The sequence below is a fragment of the Diadema antillarum genome, unplaced genomic scaffold, assembly GCF_040938485.1.
Source record: "Diadema antillarum isolate AM-2024a unplaced genomic scaffold, OU_Dant_1.0 seq00001833_RagTag, whole genome shotgun sequence".
Taxonomy (NCBI): Eukaryota; Metazoa; Echinodermata; class Echinoidea; order Diadematoida; family Diadematidae; genus Diadema; species Diadema antillarum.
Genome location: NW_027272506.1, coordinates 84,643 through 112,585, shown reverse-complemented (window position 1 = coordinate 112,585; position 27,943 = coordinate 84,643). Strand labels below are relative to the sequence as shown.

Here is a 27,943-nt window from a genome sequence, read left to right as displayed (position 1 = left end):
GTGCAGATGTCAAATCTATAAAAAAATGTTGTTCCTTTCAAATTAACTCCATTTTTGTTTTTAAAGAAAAATGCTTATGGTCTCATTGCCATTACAGGAAATCTTCTAAGCTGACCATGATAATGTGGAATGTTGTGATGTGATTACTTCAGATATACCGAATTGTGTACCCTCCTTTACCCTTTCGTAAATATTTTATGACAGAAAAGCACTACGGAAAGAGAAAACCTGTGATTCAGCAGACATGTAGCACAGTCAGTTTCTCAAGAGTTATGGTGTTCCTAGCTGAAAGCATTCACTACCCCAACCCCAAAAAGAAATGAAAAAAAAAATCACAATTAGCATCATGTTAGTGAAACATAGCATGTTGAAAAGTCATGTGTGATATATGTCTGCATCTTTTAGTGCACATGAAGCCTAAGTGTTGTTTGTGGCAGAACGAGTGGTGGTGTAGTTTGAATACTATAACACGTTTAGAGCTGGAAGGAAAAACATGGCCTCCTACCTTCCAGCCTATACCATCATTTCCAGGCACACCATCTGGTCCAGGAAAACCCTGAATTCAGAGACAGAGAAGGACACAGACAGACAGACAGACAGACAGACAGACAGACAGACAGACAGACAGACAGACAGAGATTTAAGGAGACATGAATGGATTGTAGATAAATAGCAGACAGAAATGAGAGACAGAGAAAGAGAGAGAGACCATCAATAACACAATTATATTCAAAGTTACAATAAAAAAAAACAATTATAAAGGGCACTCCTGTTACAACAAATGAAAAGTTTATGGAAACTTCGTTTCAATGAAGTAAAAATTAAGGCCCCAAAATTACGATTAGAAACGTCTATGGTGCAGCTTTCCCTTCAGTTATAACAAAATTTCAATATCATGAAGTGGAAAAAAAAAGGTGAAAAAAGAAATGAAGGGAAACTGCTGGTCCCAGGTCTTTGTTATACTAGAAGTCATGTGTGCATGCAAATATTATTACATCCATTATGACTATCGTCGCTGGGGCAACCAGACCTTGTATCTCAAATTTTGGTGAAAATGACCTTTTCAGATTACTGGTCAGATAATCAGTTAAGTAATGTCCTGTCCAAATTCTATAGCTGTCTTACCCTAAAAGTGGAGCCACCAAGCCATGTCAAAGGAAAGGCAATCCCATTTCATAAAATAGTGCTTTGGCTGCCATGTTTTTGTTTTTGTTTTGCTCTCCTGAACATTTGACATTTTTTTTAGATACAAGGTCTTGTCGCCATAGCGATGCCATGCTCTCTGACTCCAGAGCTCTAGAACTAACACGCATGAAAAATGAGACTTGATGAATACATAACCATTACCGTAATCTGTATCATACTACAACTTTCACAATGAAGAGGAATGATTGTGATGCATATGATGACCATTCATTACATATCACCCTGTCTCATTGTGTAGCTATCCAGTCAGTAAGCTTGGTGTATCCATCTCTCTGTCTAAACAGTCATTTGTATCAATCTATCAATTTATCTATCTGTCTATCTATCTATCTATCTATCTATCTATCTATCTATCTATCTATCTATCTATCTATCTATCTATTTTTATTAATATGTGTGTTTGCATACGTTATGGCAATTGTATTCTTCAGAAATGGTTCCATCCCATTCACCCTTTCACTTATCTCTCTCTTTCTAGAAATGAAGGCTAAACATTTCATATGTAATGCAAGGAAAACCCAGAAACAAAAACCAGCAAGACATTCCTTAAATAGGTGTGTAACTTTATTAGAGCAGAGAGTTTACTTGAGCAACAAAGACCCTCTCCAGTCATTCCTGGCCAACTCACAGGTAATCCTGGTGGACCCCTCATCCCAGTCAGCCCTGGAAAGCCTAAATCCCCATCCAGTCCAGGAGTGCCTGTCTTCCCAACATCTCCCCTCTCTCCCTGGATTGGAAAGAAAAAAAAGTAACATATACATATAAAAAACAAACAAGAATTATTAAATCTAGTTTCACTCACTTTTGACCTGATAACCATATGGTTGAAACTAGTACAGTAATCTCAGCTTCAGCCTACATTCAACCTACCTGCATACATGCAGTATAGTTCCAACAAAAATTACATAACAATATAATGAGTATTGAGGCACAGGTGCATAAAAATATGTGAAGAAAAAAAAGATAATGACAAGAAGTATATGACATACTCTAAACTGAGGTAAAAAACCCAAAAAACATGGATATATACAGCCAACCTTGCCTAAGTCGGTCTATTTGGACTGAAGAAAGAGCTTCGACTTACAGAAAATTCAACTTATGAGGGATTAAAATCAACAGAATATAAAGTGAAGAGGACTTGGAAAGACCTTTGACAGAAGCAATTATTTGATTATGTGAGGTCACTTATGCAAAGTCGACTTACGCAAGGTTGACTGTATGTTCACAAACTTTTTATCCATATCCATCTTTATCTATTCACCATGTTGCATGTAGTTGATGCCACTCCCTTTCTTTCTGTGTCATCCAGGGGGACATTTCATGATTGAAGCAGTTTGGTCAGATAGTTTTCTGACAAACTGTTACAAGCTACTGAAATCCTTGCATCTGATTGGCTGAGAGCAAATTTGTCTGACAACTTTCTCGGACAAAATGCTTCATGAAATGCCCCTCCCCCTGGTCTTCTTACAACACCTGGCCTTCTTCATGCTCTTCTCACTCTTCTATACAACATATCTTCCTTCTTTCGCTTCTCTTCTTTCCCCTTTCTCCCTCCTTCTAATATATTATACTCTTCATCTAATACTCTTCAATTTCTGAGAGTATATAACTTTTCTCACCTCTCTTTGCCATCTCCTTCCCTATCATTATTTTCTTTTCTTCTGCTATTACTTTTCTTTAAAATCTCATGTCATTTCCTCAAATATAACTTTTCCGATGTCCATTTTTCTATTCATCTCTCTCACTTACTTTATTTTCTTCTTTTCCCTTCCTCATTCTTATCCAACATCATTTCACCTTCACCTTCCTTAACTAGTCTATCCTCAACATCTCTTTCCTTTTTTCCTCCTCTCCTCTTATCTTTTCTTGTAACTTCTTCTTCTTCCTCTCATTATCTAGATATCTCCCTTCTTCTTTTCCTCTTTCCTTTGTCTCTTCATTTCTTTGTCCTTCATCTATTTCTCAATGTACGTACTTTCTCCTTTTGCTCAATTAATAATTATCTTTTTCTTGCTTTTGTCTTCTTGGTTCAATCACTGTGGTGTTCACATTATTAATGATCTTAAATGAAATCAAAACACATTTTACGATTATTCTATAATTGAAGTTCAAATCAACCCTTTGAAGTGAACAAATGACACTAACTGAATTACACTGCACTTGTCAACTCCTGTACAATACACACATATCACTGTCTCCTCACTCAAATGAAAAACCATAATGGTGTCACCTTTAGTCCGACATAACCAAGATTGCCTCGTTCGCCTTCTCTTCCAGGAAATCCCTGAAATAGAAATGAGAATGGTGATAGAAGCAAGCCTTGGCTGCATTAAAATGAATTTACGTTCACAAAATGACTGTTCATTGTTTCCATGTTGCACCCTAGATCACAAATCACGTATCAAAGCAAGTTCTCCTAATAATGATAATGATCAAATTTATTTCAAGCAGCTACCTGCACTCTAAGCCTGCAATACATGCATTTCAAACAGGACCAGCATATTCAGAACAATGAGCAATCAGGATACAACCACATTCAAGAGACCTGTGAAATCACTCTGACATAGAATAATCCCTTCTTATGTCTCACGTGAGGAAAACATCACAAATGGATAAGGCAGCATAGAAAGTAAAAAAAAACACCTTCAAATTCATGAACTTTTCACAACTGATGTTTATTCCTGCACCATTATTTCCTAAACATGTTCAATAGAAAGAGTATACCATTGCCATCTTGACAAATTGATACACGGACCCCCACTGGAAAAGAGTCCTCCTATCAAAGCATGTGCCGTATGCATGATACATACCGGGTACCCCTTGGGCCCCGCTGGTCCCTGGAGGCCCGGGAACCCCCTGTAGCCTAGGTCTCCCTGCGTCCCTCTGCTACCACCAGATCCAGAGAGTCCAATCTCACCCTGTGAATCCATGCAAACCCAGTGAGCTCTCGTGAGAGAGTGAGCAATACATCAAACGTTTTATTGCTCTACAGCCATTCTCTGTGAGTTAACAATACTCTGGCGGGAAGGGCATCTACATCACAAGTATCATTATCTATCTACAGTCACACTTCAAAATGTTTCAAATGTACACAATAACAGAGGAGGATGCAGATACAAATTATTGATATGACCAAAGTTTCTGCACCATTAGGATCTTACTGCATAAAGTTGGTACTTCACAAGATCCCGCTGTCAATATGAGGGCCATTCTCAGATTAAGTGTTCAATTCCATGTGAGTAAAACCGAAAAATCAACCACAAAGTAATACATTCAAAGATGTGTTTTCGGAAACTTCAAAACCGCTCAAATACGAAACAAAAAGTGGAAAATTCTAAATGATGGCCATTCATTGAGTAAAAATGAATTGAAATAGAGCATCATATATGATTTTTGATCACCAATCAGATACGTTACCGCAAATTTACATGTTGTAATGGACCCCTAACTCTGAATTAAATTTATTGTTTTGATCCAATTTCTGTTCAGGAAAAGACATCTGTCCCCCCTAAAGATATTGGGGTTTTTCAAGAGGCAAAGATGTTGTCATCCCTTGCTAATTGGTAGAAATTATTTCTGTGTGGTAGGTTGAAATATGCTTTTTGCTGAAATGAAATATAACCTTAAGATTCACTTTGTATTTTTAGCAAATTTCGCTTACAAATAAAGTTTCGAATCCCACAAATCATGCAAAGGGAACGATCCGATCTGGAATTTCCACAGGAAACAAATATTAATTGCTTTCCTGGGGAAGTAACTATTGAAAAACATCGAATCACCTTTGGTAACGTATCTGGTAAAATATAAGTAATAATTTTAGTTGTGTATGAATTAATAAATATCACCTGTTTAATTATTTACCTTATGAATTGATGTAAAAATGAATGATGTAAGCCCAAATTAACCATTTTAAACATTGTACGTAATATTTAAACAATGAAATGTAGTGGAAAAGAGCCCTAAATGTGAAAGCTGAGTTCTTCATTCACAGAATATTCTCATCTTACATCTGAATGTATTTATTCATCTGACTATAAATATTCATTAAGTTTTGATGGATGATGCAAACAAGGTTTAAAAAATATATTTTTGCAGGCACTTAGAAGGAAGTAGGTACAGTCTCTATGAACTCGATATGCTAAACAGTTGTTTGACCTATGGTAACGTATTTGGCTCATCCCTTTTAATGAAAATGAATAAATAATTGTTCAACTTATCAATGAATCTTGAGTAGTTCTTCATATGTTGAAAAACACTAGAATAAATATGCAACAGAACACTAAAACTTTTCTTGGAAGCGTTTCATAAACTACTTTTTACTCTTTCAAAGTTTGGTAATGTATCTGGCGTACCGTAAATGAATCAGTCGGTGAAGTTACAGAGCAATTTCTACTCAATATTCTTCATTTGAACATAACTTTAGTTTTTTATGGAAGCGTCATTCTATGCAGAATTGTTTTATGAACACTTTGTTTTACATAACATTATTTGTCACCGTGGGTGCCCTGAATTATACGTAACGTATCTGCTAAATCTGAAAAGCAAAAAACTGATATGCTGAATCTTAGCTTCGTCTTGTAAAATAAACGTTCAAAGTTGTTGCATAGAATATGAAAGTGGCTGGGTTTTATAGAATAGAACTTTGGAGTTTATGAGCACACAACGATTTGTTTGTAAAAACATTTACAATTTCTTTTCAGCATTTTGATTATGTGGTAACGTATCTGTCGGAAAACTTGCCATTAAGTTGTGAGACACTGACGCACAAAGAAAAATCATGTGGAAGTGTTGCTCTTTTTCACCTCTCTGTCCTTTTGGTGTAAGAATATAATCCTGAGGTCCAACAAAACGAAGCATGTAATGTGTAGGGATGAATTTTGACGAGATTTGATCCCCAGAAAGCACAAGACCAATGAGCAAAATTCGGTCACGTATCTGGGGTAACGTATCTGTGGTAACGTATATGGTCGATCATATTATTATGAGAGCGATATCTACCAAATATTCCTCACTTGTACTAAACTTTAATGTTGAATCGATGCGTCATTCCGAGGAGTAATGTATAATATACAATTTGTCTGACATTGCAATATCTGTCGCAGTGGGTGGCGTGAAAAGTATGTAACGTATCTGTCCAAATAAAAGTGTAGAAAACCGATATTTCAAACATTGTACCGTATTCTCAATAAAGAGCTGTTGCACAAAAAATCTAAGTACTTGCAGTGTATGAAGTATATCCTCAGGGTTTCATATACACAGGGTCATTGCATAGTCTTGTTATTTTCGCAATGCTGTAACACTAAAGAAACTGGTAACGTATCTGGCGGTGAATTTGGCGGCAGGTTTCAAAAGGCTATAAAAAAAGAACTCAATAAAAATTGTGGAACTTTTTGAGTATTGTGATTAGCACATATGATATGCTCATTGTCCATGAAAATGATATTTAGAAAGTATGTTTGTGGACGGAGAGGAGCAATAAAACATAATTCTGAAACAGCCGGCGACACTGCGTTTTGGGGGTCATAACGAAGTTTAACAGCAAAATTTTATACAAAAAGGCAGACAACTGCATTTGATCGTGTTTATTTTTAACAAATAAAGTCCTCGTGATATATTATAAACATTTAAATAGTATCTAATAGGTTTCAGGGAACCGCAAACTGTCATGGAATGTCGGCGACACCAAAATTCCGTATTTGAACGCTTTTACTGAGAATGGGCCACGATCAATATCTAATCAATAACTTCCCAACATTCAATATTCAATAAATAACTTATTATCAATAATTCATCTCTGTTGGATAGCAACATAGACTAAATGTACATGAAAGGGTGTCACCTGGGTGTTTTCCTGCAATCAGCAAACAGTTATTGTCAATACCTAAACCTTGGTGGCTTACATTGTATGCATACCTGATCCCATAGAACAAAAAATTGCCCAGCATCACAATTTTAATTGTTTGTCTATTTAACAAATTTTTCAGTGGAGTTAACTACTGGCTTATACATGCTTTTCCTCAAGTACTTTCATAGAAAGGAAAACAGTTTGAATCTTGATTCATATTTGCTTTTTTACTGTGCAGACCATATCATGTTTTAGTTTTGTATCATCTATTGTTCTGCTTGAAAATTATATAGACTTGTCTACAATCAGCGGAATGATATCAAATTTTGGGTACCAACTTCACATGTTGACTCTGTTATTTTCACTGTGCTTCACAACAAGATATTTCAGGCAAGGACATGGAGGTGCCTGAAATTCAGGCTATTCCCCCCTCTAAGTTTACATAGCATGCTGGAGAGTGTGGACACATCAATATATTATTAGCATTATATGATACAGCATTTTTCTACCAGCATGCAGGAAAAGAGTTATGATTTGAAGATTCACAGCAACCTAACATTAATGTCCATCACATTGGCATAAATAACAAATGATTTGGAACATTTCTTGACATTCTATGAAGATATGGGTAGTTGAGGAATAGGTTGAAGACAAGACAGGGGCATGTTGTGGGCAGACAAGCATGGCAAAGTAATTAAAATCATATTGGGGAGGTGAAGCAATTACATGACTGAACACAGACTGTACAGCAAACAAAGGAAAACAGTAACAAAACATATATCATGGGTGGAATGACCACAAGAGATATAGGGTGCTTAATTTCCTGTGATGGCTTATACATAGCTGTGATACGAAGATTGCATTGAATGGCAAAAACTCGGCTGCCAAGTTTCACAGGCATTTTCACCTGTATGAGTCCAACATGAACATCACATGATGCAAAATAGGTGAACAAGATTACAACATCCTGATCCAGTAAATGTTAGTTTCACGATCACCTTCATTTAAGGGAGAAATGAAAGCTGTATGGGTTATCAAAGCAGGGATAAATATAATTGCAATGTACGTCGTAGCTGTAGGGTAGTATACTTGAGGGCAACTTTGAGCAAGAGGTTGAAACATACCCTGATACCAGGCCTTCCTGGCATTCCTTTGAAACCACGTGGACCCTCCTCACCTTTCATGCCTTTGGCGCCCACCTCTCCTGGCCAGCCGGTCCTACCCTGAGGAGTAGACAGCCCTCATTCACACAAGTTTGGGTAGTTTGGATACTTTGGATAGTTTGGGATCGAGGTCTAATTACAGTCATTCACATACGATACTGATGGGTGGTTTCATTAACTTGGAATAGTTCGGGTAGTTTGGATACTCTGGACGGTTTGGGAGGTCTAACTCTCATTCACATACTGATGGATGGTTTCATTAACTTCGAATAGTTTGGGTAGTTTGGATATTTTGAACAGTTTGGGAGGTCTAACTCTCATTCACATACTGATGGATGGTTTCATTAACTTCGAATAGTTTGGATAATTTGGATACTTTGGACAGTTTGAGAGGTTTAACAGTCACACAAATACTGATGGATGGTTTCACTGACTTTGAATAGTTTGGGCAATCTTGAATTGATTCAAATAAATGTGGACCATTTTGAAAACAATAAATGGTTTGAGCAGTCTTTATTCACACATGTTGAGATTAGTTTGGGAACACTGAAATGCCCTTCTCATCAGCACTTGTTCTGTGCCATCAAAATAAACTCAAACAGAAGGAAACCGACCAGAAATGAATATAATTTATTTTCCACATCCAAATAAACTGTGAGGACATTATTTTCCAAAGTAGGGGCGAGCTGATACACTGTATGCATTTTATATGTCTGTTGATACATTATGATAAAGATAATTGATAATTCAGAACTGCACACTACTTTGAACCACATAAGTTCAACCACCCCATTTCAATTTTTATTTCACTATGAATTTCCATTATCATTTCAATTTCACTTTAATTTTGTATAAAATTACTGTTACTCTGAAACATAGTAAGATATTTCTTCTGGTCAGGTCTTTCAACAGATGTTCTTTTTTTTTTAAAGCCGACAAAACAATGCACAGTAAACAGAAAGAAATGATTTTTGAAAACATAATACATTTAATTGGGAAGCAGGCTGCACAGATTGAGAATACATAGTACAGGATGCTGAAGAACAGGTACAAAAAGATGAACACAAAATGTTGGGGAAAAAGGGAAGTTGGAAGAGAGGAGGATGCATAGGGAATATTTATACACTGAGATACTTTGATTCATCTATTAAAACATGATAATTTTATAAATCAACTATAAGGGTGTTGATTTTATCGTGAAGAGTTAAGATAGAACTAACACTCTTCTGCTTTTTTTAATTGGCAACAGACACACACTGTCCACAACGGACAAGGTGACTGACCGGTAATCCAGGATCCCCAGGACTGCCAGGTAGGCCTTGCTCCCCTTCAGGCCCGTCAGGACCCATTTCTCCTGGTGATCCATCGGTGCCATTCATACCCTAAGGAAATGGCCAAAAAAAAAAAATATTTCCTGACCCTTTGAGATGATGTTTAGTTCAATTACCTAAATAGATTACAATTAATGCCTTATACTCTCTCTCTCTCTTAGAAAAAAAAGTTAAGACTTTCACTCTTGAAGGAGTGAATAGCAGAAAAGAATGAGTTATGAGTGAAATTGGAGTGAATTTTGAGTAAAAATGTTTATTTTCATTAATTTTGGAGTGACCTGAGGGATCACTCCAAAATAAGTGAAAAACATATTTTCACTCCAAATTCGCAACGATTTCATTCTAAATTCACTCTTTTCTGAATGTCACTCCTTCGGGACTGAACTTTTTTTTAGAGAGAGAGTATAAAATTTTGCACTCTGTTTCATTTTTTAGATGATAGCTGACTTTCACCTTGATAAACAGGTACAAATATTGCAATTGGCATGTACACATTATCTCTTTCAGTCTCGTGGGTATGATGTTTCTGTACAGATTTTTCATTCCTTTGATATAAGCATACTCCAGACTTTTGTTGGCTCAAAGAAGTGAAGGAATATGAAAAAGTTTCCATAAATGACAATGTAAAAATTACACTGCCATCAGAAATACGGGGCAAAGGGGGAAGACGACAACTCAGTGAGGAGTTGTACTGCCTCCCGACAGTTTTGAAAATTTTCATCAGAGGCTCTTTGAACAAGACCTGCACTGTTCCAGCAGCTGAAAGGTAGCAGCTGAAAGGTTAAAGGGACTATACAGTTCTGGTTATGAGGTGAGGATTCAGGTTTATAACATTTTTTGGTGAGATAATGAAAAACCTCTTATGAAATATGAAAGAGCATGTGATTTCAAGAAGGATTCAATGTTTATTTAATGAAAATTGGCCTTGACATGGCTGAGATGTCCTAAAAAGCGATACTAATAAAATTGACAGGCCACAACTTTTATTTGGATCTCTTTGTTTTTCCTTGTTTTTAGATATCTCAGTCATTTCAAAACCGATTTTCATCAAATAAACTTTTGATTCCCCTTAGAATTAGATGCTCTTTAACATTTCATAGGGTGCTTTCTAAATATTTCGCAAAATGTTACAAGCTGAATCCTCACCTCAATCAGCACTGTGTACGGTCCCTTTAAACATATATGAACATGCAATCACACTTACCGGCCTGCCAGTGGTTCCATTTGGCCCTTGTAGACCTGGCTCCCCTAGAAAGCCCTGTCACCAGCAGGAATAATGACAGAGCATTAAATGAAAATGATGTTCATCAAGATGACATAAAACTCCAGCAGCAAGCTCATCAACAAGCCATTTCCTGATAATGATGACAGCTAGTGCACAACATATACCAGGATGATACCTTTTTATCATTATGACATTCAATGAAAAATCACTGCCTGTTGAAGAAATAAGGGACTAAAGCAGACAGATGAATTGATTTTTGTGAAGAGATTAAACCATTAAAGACTGTCATTTTAAAGTATTTTGGTACATAGAACATAAAACAACACACCACACCTGTACACATGACATTACAGGGGAAGTGCACAATATGCTGGACAGAAGTTGAGACATACACACTTTGTTTCACTAAACTCTTTTGATCGCCATTGCACCACTAATCATCCAGAGTTGTCAATCTATTTTTTTTTCTCACATCTAAAGAACAACAAAACTTAAATCTATCATCCAAGTAAGCTCTCTACAACTTAGTTTAATGTTATTGCAGTTCTGTACACACACCTGCCTAATCTCAGAAATGGCAGACATGCCTGTGCCACATAACTTTGTAAATTTCTGCAGGTGTGAAATATTTCTCTGCACCTGTCACCCTAATGCTTTTCTTTCTGTTGTTATGACAACACAGGTGTTTCACCTGGTCTCAGCCAATCAGAGTCAAGTTTGTCTCCTTTCACACAGCAAAGAGGTGTTTTCTTGTGCCCTAATCATCACCTCACAGTTTACACTATTTTGGAGAGGACACTTCACTACACCTGCTTTGCTGGATTAATTAACCTGGAATTTCTTGGCACTTTGTACACTGCAATTTCTGCAACTCATGTGATGGTAAGTGGGATTTTGCATAATGGCTCTTTCACAGTTTTGTTGTTGTTCACAAATCAAAATTTGCATGTTATTTTACTCCATGTGGAAGATTGTTTATTGGAATATCAATTGTAGCTCGTTTTATGACACTTTATTCCAGACGAGATACAGTGCTTCCATGATGGCACCACCTTGTAAAAATGAGTGTCTTGAAGAAACTGCTTTCTTTCACTTGTTCATCTGTGGACATAAAAGAGCTCTCAGATGTAGATCTAATATCATAACCAAGAAGAAAAGAGAAGAGGAAGACTGGGAAGTAACAAGAACTTACCATGAGACCAACATAGCCTTGTTGACCAGGCATCCCAGGATCCCCCTTCTCTCCTGGTGGACCAGGGATACCAGGTATCCCATTTTCTCCAGGTGGTCCCTAAATAAAGTTAAATGATTCAAACTTGAAATAAATTGAGATATGACAAGATAATGATAGGAATTTCTCTCATCAAACCTCTCCTTCCTCTTAAAACGTAAATAGAGACTTATATACATTTAAATTACTGCCATATGGTACCTTTCTCTAAAAAATCTACAAAGAGAAGCATAACTTAATAATGCGCAATTCATTCCTCATGAGCAATGTTCCTGTCTTTCAATAAAATGGCCATATGCTCATCATAGCAATTACTAAAACTTCACAACGGGGAAAAAAAAATCACATCGGACATATCCTGTGTGTTAATTGTATTCAGATTGTCATACTTGCATGCTCATGCAAATTATGTACATTGTGCATTCATGTATTCATGTAATAGTCCAAGAGCATTAGGTCAAAAAAAGCCTAAACCTGGACATTTTTGGTAACAAGCTGATTTTTTCAGGATAGGTCCAGAAAAATGTCTAGAATAACATACTAAAAGTCCTCATAAATCCTCTTTGAGCGTTTTCCACAATCCAAGATGGCGTCCAAAATGGCCGCCATTTCCAGAAATTCTTATAACTTTTCAACCAGAGAACCTAAATACAAAATTTAAATGTCTAAATATATGTTTTGAAGCATAAAGAACTCAATAGAATACTATCAAGAGATGATGGTGCACGCAAGTACCGAATTTTCCAAAATGGCCGCCATTTTCTGAAATTTTTATAGCTTTTCAGCCAGGTAACCCAAATACAAAATTTAAATGTCTAAATATTTGTTTTGAAGCATGAAGAACTCAATAAAACACATATCCGGAGATGTTGATGCACGCAAGTACCGAAATCCAAGATGGCGTCCAAAATGGCCGCCATTTTCTGAATAGCTTTTCAGCCAGGTAACCCAAATATAAAATTTAAGTGTCTAGATATATGTTTTGAAGGATGAAGAACTCAATAAAATACATATTAAGAGATGCTGACGCACACAAGTACCGTAATCCAATATGGCATCCAAAATGGCCGCCATTTCCTGAAATTTTTATAACCTTTCAACTAGGGAACCCCATACACAATTTAAGCTTCTTTACAAGTTTCGAAACGTGAAGGACTGAATAAAACACATATTAAGAGATTTTGACGCTCGCATGTACTGATTTAACCGCTCGAGCTCTTCCTAACATGGAAAATTGGGTGCAAAATGGCCGGCAGTCACAATTTTATATCACAATTATGTAAATAAATGTCAGTATAGTTTATAAGAAACTTTTTATTTAAAATATAGTTTTTATGTGTAAAGTATACAAATAAAAGCATTTGCATGTTAAACTCAAGGAGTGTGTCCTTGTTACGAGAGAAATATTTCACCAACAGATTTGTTGCTAAACAGAGAGCCTATATACTAGAAGGCAATATCTTTTTACCACATGGTCTATTTAAGCACATGAGATGAACATTTAGTGCTAGCCCCTTTTTATTACCAACGCATTTGATGTCTACCATGAGGTGAGTTCCAGTAAAAACAATTCTTAGAGAAGTAAAAACAATTCTTTTTGATATCTGTGCTACATAAAGGTAGACACTAATAATAAATTAGTGTCTACATGTGCGACAAAATAATGTGTAATTCATCACACGACAGTGAATTTCTTTGGTGCAGTATATTGCTTACCTAAACATAATAGTGTCTAAATTATCTTATTCATTTCGTGTAGATTAGGTAAAATTATATAATGAATAGAAATCAGAGAATATGGCACTCATAGTTATTGGCACATGGAGGAGGGATACTCCTCTACCACACGAGGGACCTTTTTTCTTTCTTTTTTTACTCGAAAGTGAAACATATAGTGCAAACGTTTGGTAAGATATTGAATTATTTCCATCAAAGAGTAGGAAATTGGATATAAAGTAGTATTCAGAGGGAAATGGGTAATATATGGAAGGGTGTGGAAGGGGGATCCCCTCCCTCTCCCCACACCCCCCCCCCCCCCCCACATGAGGGAGATTTTGCATTTTCAGACCTGATATTCAGACATCTGGTGCACCCTATTGGTGAAATATTAGATTTTTGTTTCCATCAAAAAAAGGAACAAAAAGATATATAATCATGGAAGTGCGCGCGGTTATAGGGTTGCCTGCTCCCACATGAGGGAAATTTTCGTATTTTCGGACTTGAAATTCACAGAGCTGTTGCACCCATTTGGTGAAATATCCGATATTTGTTTTCTATTTGAAAACGTTAGGAAAAATATATTCAGGAAAGCGTCCGGGAGGAAGAAGTGTGAGAGGAGAATACTCCTTCCCATACGATGGAAATTTTGGGATTTTCCAATTTGAAATTTAGAGATTTAGCGCACTCTTTTGGTGAAATATCTGAGATTTGTTTTTGTCCTTTAAGTATAGAAAATATATATTTATGGAAATATGTGGGGGAGGTTTATGAGGTCATGCACCTCCCACAAAATGGAGATTTTTTTTTTCAGGTTACGGGTTTTATGGTGCGCTCTGTTGATGAAATACTAGATTTTTGCTTCTATTACAAAGTGTAAGTAGAATAAAGACTAGTATATTCAAGGCAATGAGCTAGTAGAGGATGGGGGGGGGGGATCACTTTCCACTGGAGGGAGTTTTGCATTTCGATGATTGTCATTAAACGGCCTAATGCACCCTTGGTGTTATATTGAGAAAATTGTCCATCCTCAAAGAGGAGATAATAATAGTCTCAATATCCCCATCCCCCACCAACACGAGGGAGCTTTTACACTTGAATAGAAATGAAAATAATTATGTCATTTACATACATTTGATGGAATATTTGGGAATTGTTAATCAAAGAGGTATTTAATTAATATTGGGGGAAGTGAGCGGTTGAAAAGTTAGGGCAAAACGGGTATAGGTTGGGGAGGGGGGATGCATCCAACCCAACCTATACCCGTTTTGTGCACATTTTAAGGGAAAGATTCCACTGGACCTTCTGAGTTGTTGAATCTCGAACATTATGTTGAATTTCTTTGTCTCTTGAAACAGGCTAAAAACAGCAACTTTTGATAAACAAACGGCGGCCATTTTGGGCAACATTTGGTTTTCGCGAAGAACTCACGTGGTTTTATTTGTACTTACAATGTACGTGCTTCATGATCTCTGAATAAGTATTTCGTTGGGTTCCTTATGTCTCAAAATATATATTTATACATTTAAGTGCATATCGCCGTCACTTAGTTGCAGGGTTATGAGAAAAACAGGAAATGGCAGCCATTTTGGACACCATTTTTGAAAGTGCTCGGGTGCTTTATTTGTGTTTCAAAATCTCCGAATAAGTGTTATATTTGATTCCCTATGACTCAAAACGTACATTTCGACATTCCAGGTGTGTACAGTTGAAATCTACTGGCAAAATTATGAAAAAAAAAAATCAAGAAATGGCGGCCATTTTGGACGCCATCTTGGATTACGGTACTTGTGTGCTTCAACAACTCTTAATATGTATCTTAGTGAGTTCTTTATGCTTCAAAACATATATTTAGACATTTAGATTTTGTATTTGGGTTCTCTGGTTGAAAAGTTATAAGAATTTCTGAAAATGGCGGCCATTTTGGACGCCATCTTTGATTGCGGAAAACGCTCAAAGAGGATTTATGAGGACTTTTAGTATGTTATTCTAGACATTTTTCTGGACTTATCCTGAAAAAATCAGCTTGTTACCAAAAATGTCCACGTTAAAACTATACTCTTGGACTAAAATATGTTTGTTGTTAATAAACTCGACTTAACTCAAATTATCAATAATACAACAGCATCTCAGGTCACATAAAATGCACTCTCAACCAGGTGAAGACGAGTCCCAAGAATACTCGGGCAGGTGTCTATGGGAAATACGTGTTAAAGCAAAATCAGTCCGTCCTCAATGGGTTAACAAATAATCACTCACACATTCTACCAGTAACTTAACTAAGTCTGAGGGCTTACCCGTTGCCCCATACCACCATTGTCTCCATGTTCACCTGGCATTCCCTGCATAAATCAAAGCAAAAGAGTCACATGGCATATGTTATAAATAAGTCTTCCACGATCACTCATTCAGGGATCATTTTCGTACAAGGATGAATTAGCTCAAATTTTCTGAAAATTTGTGGAATTCCACAATGAATATTTTGAGAAAAGATTTTTTTGGGGGGTCATTTTTATCATATATTACTATCTTTTGTACTGAAGTTTATCTAAATGACACAATATGGTATTCAGCATATAGGCCTATGGTTTGCAAGCAGAAGAACTTAGTGATCAAATCATCAAGTAATGAAGTCAGAACATACCAGTAGTTCTTATCAGGCATGACAATTTTATGTCTGAGATTTATATCTAAATTTCTATTTCAATACAATATTTCTCAATGTCCAAAGAATAACAAAACATTTGTAACACTGCATAAAATACGAATTATGACATTTCATCAGAAAGAAACAAAAACATAATTATAATCTTCATGTAGCTTGACAAAGGTGACGAGTCCCGCACCTGTTGTCCCTGAACTCCAATGGGACCAGCCCTCCCTTTAAAGCCTCGTGACCCAGGGGGGCCAGGCGCTCCTGGCATTCCTTTCCATCCATTAAATCCCTGCAGTATCACATAAAATGTAATGAATACATCATCACAGACAATGCCGCAAATTCACATAATCATCCTCGAACAGGATTAAGGTATCATGGAAATCATTGCCAACCAGACAAATTGAAGATTCCTGGTTGGTAATAAACAGAATATCTAAAAATTTCAGGACCATGGAGTCAAACAGCATCAAAGTCAAATTGGTCCTCTGACAGTTACGTATGAAAGACAATCAGTAAAAATAAACAGAACTCTAGCTGGTATGCAATGAATCAATGTTGGAGAATATATTTGACCAAAAAAAAAGTGGAGAAGTGAGGGACTTTATCACATGTGGTGCAGAACAGTTTCATTAGTTTTCCCTCTTTAAAATTTGTTTTGATTTTTTTCTTATATTTGTATGTTATGATACAAAAGTTGATTAAATGCAGACTTGACTGATATACCTCTGTTTCCCCTCTCTCTCTTTCTGTATCTCTCACTCTTATTTTTTCCTTATATAAATACTATTATGCTAGACGCAGCAACAATAGATAAGATGTCTTATTACAGTCACTGTCACAAACATATTCTTTGAAGTGAATTTCTGTCATTGATCTGTCATATTATCTAAGTACCCTTATCTTTACAATCTCTTTATAGTATATTTATGATTACTTACATTTGAACCTCCTTTCCCAAGATTCCCCTTTTCTCCAGGCTTTCCAGGTGGACCCTAAATGTGTTTTGAAAATAGATGACATCCATAAATGTGCCCTGAATAAAGAAAGAACCTCTATAGCCTTGCTTCAAGGGTATTGAAGGACTGAATCAATTCTTTTAGGGTGCATTTATCTAAACATTTTCTGAGGCAGAATCACGATTCTAAATGCGTTTGAGGCATTCTTGGGCAAAAGGTAAATGCAACCACATTTTCAAATGCGTTTAGAAATGCTGATTTGAAATGCCATTTAAAGGGTGATTTAATATGCGATTGAGATCACGATCGCCTTTCTGTAAGTAAACGCAATGCCATTTGAAACGTGTTCCTCCAAGCTGCCAAAGTCAACTTCCAGTATAGTGTACATGCCATTGGTAACGAAGAAGTGTGCACCTCAGTTGACCTCTACCTCACAGGTTCAACGGTGCAAAGAAGCTCCACAGTGACAACATTTGAATCATCATATGATGTTTAGATAAATGCGGCATCCTGAGAATCATGTTTCAAACCATGCTTGTAAACGCCATGTGAAACACATTTTGAAACGTGATTCTTTCTCTCCAGTGAGATAAATGCAGCCTTAGAACCGAAGTCTGATTCTTTCATGTCTCTATCATTACATGTTGTCTGCACGAAAAGTGCAATCATTTCCATAGAAGTTCTTCTGACTTTTGAAAACTTATACACCACATAGTGCATTCTTCAATCAGGTAACAGGTAACAATCATGTAACCTATATCTTGACATAATGTTAGTAGCTGTTTTTTATGGCAGGATATGTTTTGTATCTTTACAGCAGTATTGTTGAAAATGAAAATGAATAAATGAAACATGAAAATCGGTGTAAAGTGTGAAAGACAAGACATATCATGATTGTTAAATAGGCCACAATCAAAGTAAGAGATAGGCTTAAAGGCTTCCATAGATATGAAATGAGCAGAGTAGGTAAGCAAATGCAAAGTAGGATTTTGTTGCATTAGGCTGCAAGCAAAGTGAAAGTTTAATGGACATGACTCTTAAAACTGACGCTTTTGGTGTGCCATTGCCCCCTAAAAAATGGCCTTCCTTGTCTGAAAATGATATATCAAAAGAAAGAAATGCTGTTATTTTACTTGCAAATACATTCAAGCAAAGAAATGTAAACAGCTATTAAATGCAGAAAGCTGAATTAATCTGCCCTACAAAAAGATGGTGAAAGTTACATGATATGGACATGTTGTGGTTCCAATCTGTTTATCTATGTTTTGTTGTGCTGCTGTTACAATGTATGCATTGACAATACACCAAATATACAAGTTTAGCACAATTCTACCATGTGTTAGTTTTCTGAAAGCAGACGATACAACAAATGATACATAGATAAATCCATGATATTGATTTTACCATCTCACAGATCCAACAGTTTCATTGGTTACACTCACTTTAGAATGTTTAAAACCATTTTCTGCTTCACCAAATGCTGTAAATCTGCAGTAGTCTTCACAAGTTTTTAAATTATAGTGCATATTTTTTTCACATATATCACTCATTCAAATTTCCAATGATTAAAATGCATATATATATTAAAAAAAAAAATACAAGACGTTGCAGTATAATTAGGACCCTATTACTACTTAATATTGAAATAAGACTTGAGACAACAAAATGATAATCACATTTATTAAAATCAAAGGACAAAACCATGCAGAATAAACAAGTAGTGCAAGGCATGATCTTATCACAGGATTCATGCAAGGCATGATCTTATCACAGGATTCATGCAAGGCATGATCTTATCACAGGATTCATGCAAGGCATGATCTTATCACAGGATTCACAAACTGTCATGATGATAAATGTTTGAACATTTTCTCCATAATCTAATTTAATAGCATAGATAGGCCTATGAAGTCGAATTATACAGTTGAATAAATAAAGTCATACATTTCCTTCCCATACAACCAGTTTAGCTCCAACCAATAGCCATTAAGTCCTGTCTTCATTTTTATCAAATCTTATTACAAATCACATTTTCCTCTCAGAAATAAGACAACTCATCCTGAGATTGTTAAGCCTCTTTATGAATAAACCAAATGTACGCATACTGATGATATCATCAAATTTCTTGATTCAATATTCATTATTGTACACAAAGTATATCCATACATCTTTCTGTGAGATTAAATAAAAAATTGATACAGTTATAACAGCTTAAAACTTTCACTTTCTTTATAATCTGGTGTTGTATCTCTAAATACTTATAGAGTCAGTTTAGCCATTAGCATAATGGCAATTAATACTATATCATCATGAAGAATTCTGAGCAAGGTCATTTGCATAGGTCTTCTATGGCATGTGGTGGTCAGTTTGGTGGTCAAGTCACTCTTAACCTGTTGAGGACGAATCCTGAGTATACTCGGGCAAGGGTCTATGGGAAATGCGTGTTGTATCAAAATCAGCCCATCCTCAATGGGTTAAGTGGTCAGTTACTCTTGTAATTTGAAAATAATAAATGTATTAATACTGATAGTAGAAATGAAATAAAGATAATTAAACACATGCATGTATCTTATTTTTCTGGTTGTCTATTAAATGGCATCAAAATCATTTCTAACTGTGAGATATTCATGTCAGGTTAAGCAGAAATTAATGCTTTGATAATAAGAGTTAAATGTCAAAGAAAACAAACACATCTGCACTGGTGAAATGGTTTATCATTGTAAATTGTGTTACTATAATGTCTGAGAATTAGTATTTCTGACATAGCTAACATGCAGGTGTTCAGCCAAGATTTCCCTTTTCAAAGGTTCAATATCAAAGAGTATTTCTGTCTATTGACTATCTATTTACAATGATATCTAAGGACATATCTATGGAGAGAACAAAGACAATTTAACTTGACAGGAGTTGGATTTAAATTTGTTCTTCATATGCATGTTCCTTTCCCATTTTTCCAACTTCTCCATTAAAGTGCATTGCTTTTTGCATCAAATGCTCAATGTTTGCTTTTCTTTAAAAAAGAAAGAAAGAATGAATGAAGTATAATACTGTTAGCATGAGGTATGGGAAAAGCAGTTGAAAATATCAGTGAACTAGATTTGCATTCAAAAAGAATTTGACCAAACAAATCAAATTGCATGGTTCAACACTTTTATCTGAACGCATACAATGTAGATGATTGAGAGGATGACTTTCAGAAAATCACTTCATGTCCACAGTAAACCTGTCAATGTGGACTGAAAAATGAGCTGTTCAACATAAGATCATTTCAATCTTCTTAAGCGCTCCAGCAACAAAGCCCACACACACAAATCAATTGCTTGACCACTGTACTGGAAAACAGAATGAGTATAGTATCTTAATATCTGCAAGTTGACCAAAAGACATGACAGACATCTGAAATGATGACAGACTTTCTTAGATATAAGAGATTGCTTTGTCTTTAAAATCAGGGTTCCCAGCATTTGAAGAAAACAAAATTCCCTGATTTTTCCTTGATTCTTCCCTGATGAAGTCTCAAAATTCCATGATAACTAGTTCAACTCACTTCCAGTTTCACATGCTTTCTATGTTGTTGCAGTGAACTATTAGCAGTATTAAACACTGGTCATCTAATTGATGTTGTTTTGATATGCAACAAAATATATCAGAGTCTGACTGATTGTATACTTTCGATTTTGGGGCCAAGCAAAATTCCCAGACTTTTCCCTGATTTGAGGCATTCTAATCCAATTCCCTGACTTTTTCCTGACTGGAAAAAAAGTAAAATATTTTCCCCTAATTTCCCTGATGGGCTGGGAACCCTGAAAACACGGTGTATGCCTACATATCTATATCCTGTTTATCTAAAACGACACAACAAAATCAAGAAAATGGATGCAGTGTATCCCTTGGGTTTACAATGCATGCCAGTAATCAGTATCAAGTTCAGAAATAAACATATACATAAATATTTCACATATGGGTGTGTATGCGTGTAATGTGTGTCTGTTTGTTGAGGATAAGTGTGTACATGAATCTGTGACCATCATCAAAATATCCCAACACAGTCACAGACATTGAAGCCATAGCTGGGACATCTTGCTTAAAAGTTAGAACTTATCTCTTCAAAAACTGAAAGTTTGTAACTGTAACCTTTTGGTCATAAAATACTGAAATTGGATATAGGTCCTACACAACACATACATGGTTCCAGCATGTGATGGAATAGGACCCCGTTTATAGTGCGAGGCTCAGCCGTGGCTCGGCCGCAGCCGTGCCCAGCCACGCTTCAGTGTATACGTAAAAACGCGCAAAAGGCCAAATGCGAGGCCAAAATTGGCCTCGCATTTAGCCTCGCTCTGGAGGTGGTCTGGCCGTGGCCGAGCCTGGCCTTTTCTTGGTGTAAACGCAAACTGGGCCAAATGCGCGGCCAATTGCGCGGCCTATTTTAGTCTGGCTTCCAAACCCTCTGCCTGCATCTTTCGCTATTCAGGATATTAACCCCCTCAACGTCGAAAACTAGTATAGTTTAAGGTGGTTTTGTCCTGCAAAGGATTCTTTCCTTCGGCAAAGGCCTTTGCCCGAACGGCGACTTTGTCGCCACGGAATTCAGTTGGCAAAGGGTCTGAAAACCAGACAATACCAAACTGCGTTTGTTTACAAGCAGAGCGCCACTACGACAAAATATTGAAAGGTTTGAATTAAAAGCGCGGCCGAGCCCAGCAGTGTAAACGGACAAAATTGCGGGGCTGGGCCTCGCAATCGAGGCTGGGCTCAGCCCCGGCTCGGCCGCGGCTCGGCCCAGCCCCGCACTGTAAACGGGGTATAGGTTGTCTGTTTCTTGTTTCAATTTCAGAGTAAATTTATACGACTGTTTCAAAATTCAATACCCTTCACTTTTATGAGGCGTGTAACTCATGTATTTTGAGTTGAAGTATCACATTGAATTACCAAATCTACTTCATATCATGGTTTCAAAAGATTTGTTATTGTGCTTTTGTATGTGTGTGTGTGTGTGTGTGGGGGGGGGGGGGTCATCAGGGGTAGTGCTTAATAAAGGGGGTAGTAATCTTCTTAACCTTTTACTATGAAAAGATCCACAGTCCCTGCATTAAGCTGCCCACCCCCTTCCACAGCCCTGTCATGACTGACAACACGCATCTTAACTTAAGAGTCAAATAATTAATTCCTGGTTTTTATATTTGCAAGTCAGCAGCAAAGAGACTGTTTGACAAATTACATAAATATAGGAGTGAAAAGAGTTTGGAGAATTTGCCTCTTTCTAGGCCAAGCAATCAATGGTCTGTGACTTTAGCAGTCATCATTAGTTGTAGGGGAGGGCCACATATGATAATCCCTTTGTATAACATTCTGTGCACGTACATGTGTGCTTGACGTGTACCAGAGTTTCATCCTTGATGCGTGACCATTAACACAATAGATCATACTTGACATATGCCTACAAACTTAGTGCCTTCTTATAATGTAAAGTGCTGAAGTCTGTCAAAAAGGATGTTCAAAGCGCTGAATTATAGTCAATATATAAAAACATATAGTCAACATTCATGAAGGACTTAAGCTTGCACTGGTGAGCGTTGCCCTACTTTGGCAAAAGGAAGCAAGTGACATACCATCCGAACTTGAGTTATCGATGTTTTCATAATTCACATAATGAGCTCTTCTTCCTGGCCAAAGTTCATGCAGAAACACTCATCCCACTAAGAGATATGTTAGATAAGACATCTTGATAGTCCATAGACGTCAGTTTAAATGACAGACACATTTTGCTCTTTTACGAGAAATGTCACTTTTGTCACTTGCTTCCTTTTGCCAAAGTAGGGCAGATGTGTGCCATATTTCATACACATCTGACTCAGTTGATGGCTTGCCAACTTCACGTATTTAGCTCAAACGCACAACCACACAAAAACCAATTGATAAATTGCAATATGCTACAGTACATTGACATCTCACATCTAAAGCTATGTCATGAAATTGACATCACAGCAAGATTGCTCTTTTCTTCTACAAATTGCTATGTGGCTTTAACAAATAAAGTATTTTCTGAAAGTGCTCGTACCTTTGCAATCAAAATAATGTGACACACAGGGTGCTTACATTGTGGCACTCAGAGAGTTAAAAAAAGCAAACTAATCACTCTTGTTGGCAAATATTAAGATGTTAAATATCATGCTAGCAACTCTACTTATCCCATGTTAAGATTACAGAAAACTTAGGGTTAGCATTAGACCCACTACTCACATCAAATTGGACAAATTTTCCCCTGAGAATGTGGAATAATTGCAATTCAGTCCCTCAGGGGACACATACAATGTAATTCCAATCGCACACTTACAGTTCATTTAGAACCCCAAACAAACTTGTTTTGAACTACATTTCAGTGTTAAGACCACCTATCAATATTGTTCAGAATCCCTCCAAACAATCTCATTTAAATCAGATGACTATGCATATAATCGTGAACGTAAGAAGAATGATTTAAATGCAGTTTTCTTTCAGCATCGATTCATAAACCAGTTCTTGTTACATTTTCAACTGAAAGAAAGATTTCTATTACCTACTTCAAATCAGAATTGTTGATGTACTTGGACTAGTCCTAGAAACTGTATGTAAATTAAAACTGGAATAAAATTACATGATGTCCAAATTCATGGCCACCCATCAATATCATATTCTTCTAGTAGACTATGATTAGCACTCCTTTTAGCACTTGGCCAGGTCTGGAAGTCTCTCGACAAAATCAATGCATTTCTTTGAAAGAATGGACTAATGATGAAGTAAGATTTTTGAATGGTATAAATGTTTTAGAAACTGATCCTTCAGAAGTAAATGATGCCTTACTTATTGCATCAAAGTTATAAAAAAACAGGATACTTTTATCTCAACAACCCAATGCTCATGAAAATTTGCTATTGGTTAATGGTCTCTTCCTCCTTTAGTCACTGCATTATAGCCCCTGATCAAATTTTAAAATCTATTTCAATGCTTGATATCTTGCAAACAATCTGAAGTATTTACCTACAGAAATATTACCTTCCAAAGAAATATGAGGCAGTGACCACAAGTTTCAATGCCTCCATTCTACTCCTTACACAAGTTTCAGCATCATTTAATTTTTTTTTCATGTAGTCTAATTCATCAAAATGTGAAAATTTTAAGATCTGTATAATAATCTGTGATTACATTATCCCACAGTAATTTCATTATTGTTATGATCTCATGACAGCATATCTTACGAACAGCTCTTGATAGTTTTGCATACAAACGACTTTAAGTGTGACACTTCTTTAAATTCTTTGGAATGTTTTATTTTTTTCTCTCATCTTGAAATAAATACAGGAATACAATCTTAAGCATGGCAAGGAGAAAGCTCTTCTTTTGTTGAAAAAAAAGAGAACATTTCCTCTGTCAAACTCATGGGAAACACTTTTCGTTTTTTTTTTTTTGCAATGTTGTAGAAGCACAATAATCTTTATTTACTCGGCAAAGTCAAGGAGAAAGCTGTTCCTTTAATGCTACCCTGCCCACAATAGGATCTTTCTTTGGGGCAAACGACCATGGAATATCAATCCAGCAGCACTTAAATCAAATGACACTCCTCTTTCAATGGGACTGTTATTTAACTTCCTGGCTGATTTCAATATTACTCACATTTTCTCTGAGGAGGCTATTTGTTCCACTGCCTTTGATATAAAAACAGTTTCTTTTCTTGTTCATGTTTTTTTTTTCACAACTACCTTTGATTCTGTTAACTTGGTTTGCACATAGGAACATGCCCATGCAATAAATTATGCATTTTCTACAAGCTGCGTATTACTCATTATTCATGTTATATTCACTGCAAAAATCACTGGTCCAATTTCACCACACTTTCTAATGATCTGTTTATTTCTTGTCATCTACTACTTTTTTATGTTCTGACTAAAGTTTCTTTCCGGGCTCTTTTGTGAAATTATCTAAGACACTAGGGGAACAACTTGATGGTTTAATTAATTCTGTCTTTTCTCATCAAGGAGCAAATATACTTGGAAGCATTAAACCAGTGAGTTCATACTCTGCCACTTTACTCAAACAAACATTGTGAGTTCAAATCTATTTCACTTTAACTTTCAGAAAGGTTCTAGTCCTTGTAGCACATCCACACATGATCGTTCATTGGAATATCAAGTGGATCTCCACAGAAAATTCATTCCACCTGCTATTAATTCGTCTTCTGACAAAAGACAAGTTTCCAAACATGTTCGACAAGTGTTTCCACACGTTCTTGAGAAGAAAGTAGTATTTGATTATGGATCTAAATTTTCATAATATCAGAATTAGAGCAAAACAATTCTCATCATCTCAGAATTGTGTCTTAATTCTTTGTTTTTTATTTCTGGTAAAATGGCAGAGTTTGTGTAAGGGCTATAAGTGAGCAAGCTTTCTTTTACTTCAAGAATTCATTTCTACACGTTATCTTCTGGGTGATAAAAAAAAATATGTTGAGTATGAGGAGAGCCCTCAGCATTAGCGTTTGAATGGTATGAATGCATAAGATGTTAAAGCATCTAAAAACAGCACTCAGCTATGTTAAATTTAAATGCACCAGGAATCAAGTTCTGTCAATTAGGAGGTTGGTACATGACAACTACATTAAAATGTACTATGCCAGACACTAAACATCTGCAAATGAGTATGGTATTAGAGCAAAATCAACACCAAACCAAGCTGGGACTGTTTGGCATGATTCATTTGGTTTGTCTGATCGTTTAGCTGTTCTTTCTTTCGTTTGGGTTGTGGTTGGAGGTATCCCCTAGATATTAGTAGTAGTGCAAAGAAAAAAAGTTTTGGTGGGCTAATTAGAGACAAAATATGATGTGAGAGAACCAATAAAAATGGTTTAGCTCCAGAAGGTAGCAAGAAATGAGATTTCATCAAATACAAGAGAGTTGCTCACATCTAGTCCTTTTTCACCTTTAGGGCCCCTTTCTCCTCTCTTGCCTCGAATGCCCTAGAAAAGAACAGAAAAAATCATCTTACTGAGTCCTGGTCGAGACTTCTGGGCTCATTACCTCCTGGTTTATCACTTTATACTCAAGATGCATCAATAACCTTGTCAATTTTTGATAAACTGTTATCATCATCATCATCACAATCACACAGAAAACCCAAACAATATTCAAAATGTTATCCCACTTATTTGATTACAGTAATAATGTTCATATTGTTAAGGACATGAAAATGATGAACATAAATTCACCAACCAGTTTATTTCATTTGCCCTATTTGTCTATATCCAGCCTATTAAATGTGGTCTTGCTTCATTTTTTCCTGTTGTTTACTGATCGAGTTTTGGTAATCTAAAGTGGGTCTGCAGCATCCCAAAATGCATATGAGGATACATTTTGATTTCTGAGCATAATTCAGAACTGGTAACAGGTGTTAGCTCACTCTTAAGTCCACCAAGTATACGTGTAGGATTCAGTGCTGGATGACAAGGCAATATTACAACCTCATTGATACTTATTCATGTGGCTAAACTTTGTTACTTTGGCTCATCAATTTCACTAGACATCACTTCCTCATCTTGTATAGATGACCAAATGTCTTTCTTTTTTGCCATGACTAAAAGAGAATTACTGTTGCATACATTGTTGAGGTAATTTCAGATTTCAGATTTAACTGACTGTGCGAACAAAGAGAATATATCAGCTACTTGTACTTTATCTATTGTAGTAGGTCTGAATTTGTGGCCATTAGGTAATGTAAACAAAGCATCTTGTGTCAAGCAACAGACAAATATGTTGTGAAGTCAGGGTGTTAGTGGATGTAAAGATTAACCAGTTAGCTCTGGAAATCTGGTGGGATCTGTAGAAAGTTTACACAGACTTCAGAATTTCATAGAATATGCGCTAACTCCTGAAAAAAAATCAAAATAACAATAGCAATCTCATAAACATATCTTCAAAGTAAAGTAGACATGAAGAGCTTAACTACAAAACAGGTAAAACGCCATTTAGCATTTGAAGGTCAGTCTATCATTAGATGGAGTAAAATAAAACCTCTATGAAGATACCTCACTTCTTGCATAACAAGGAATATTCTTGAAGTTATGATTAAAAGTATCTCACATTTTCTTTTTTCAGGTTTAATTGCAAAAGTCTAAACTTTACATAGACTGAGTAAGCTTGTTCCACAATTAAACTCTTGATATATGTATCTGATTTCATATTAATAACAGTATAGCCTATATTGAATTTCTAAACTAAGAACAAATTTCCAGTTACCAGGAGTGTTGGGAAATGAAAAAAAAAAACACCTTGTGGACTTCCTCATTTGTGATTCACATTTTTTGATACACATTGTGATTGCTTTTTAGTCAAATTCAGGATTTAATATCAAATCTCCCATCTTCATCTTTAAATCTTTGTTAAGAGTGGCAGCAATGGGCTAATCCCACATATGGAAGATAAAGTAAACAAAATCACAATTATCACCTTCCATCCAATAATGACCTACTATCAGAACTGTCTTTCCCATTTGCTTCTGCCACAGCAACAGACACTCCTGCTACATGCATTGGCCCACATTCTTTTTCTTATTTAAAAGACCCCCCCCCCCCTCCCTCCA

At 36.2% G+C, this 27,943-nt stretch overlaps 1 protein-coding gene across 1 annotated transcript in view; it reads right to left on the bottom strand.

The window, feature by feature from the left end:
- The window catches only part of LOC139712637 (uncharacterized), a 95,175-nt gene that overhangs the window by 16,465 nt on the left and 50,767 nt on the right, over nucleotides 1–27,943 (bottom strand). Inside the window, exons 10-21 of the mRNA XM_071624446.1 lie at nucleotides 26,271–26,324; nucleotides 17,315–17,368; nucleotides 16,564–16,662; nucleotides 16,015–16,059; nucleotides 11,963–12,061; nucleotides 10,750–10,803; nucleotides 9,498–9,596; nucleotides 8,176–8,274; nucleotides 4,017–4,124; nucleotides 3,437–3,490; nucleotides 1,835–1,933; nucleotides 506–556 (exon numbers count right to left, since the gene is read on the bottom strand). Coding sequence (XP_071480547.1) covers nucleotides 506–556; nucleotides 1,835–1,933; nucleotides 3,437–3,490; nucleotides 4,017–4,124; nucleotides 8,176–8,274; nucleotides 9,498–9,596; nucleotides 10,750–10,803; nucleotides 11,963–12,061; nucleotides 16,015–16,059; nucleotides 16,564–16,662; nucleotides 17,315–17,368; nucleotides 26,271–26,324 — 915 coding nt within the window. The remainder of the gene's footprint in view (nucleotides 1–505; nucleotides 557–1,834; nucleotides 1,934–3,436; nucleotides 3,491–4,016; nucleotides 4,125–8,175; nucleotides 8,275–9,497; nucleotides 9,597–10,749; nucleotides 10,804–11,962; nucleotides 12,062–16,014; nucleotides 16,060–16,563; nucleotides 16,663–17,314; nucleotides 17,369–26,270; nucleotides 26,325–27,943) is intronic.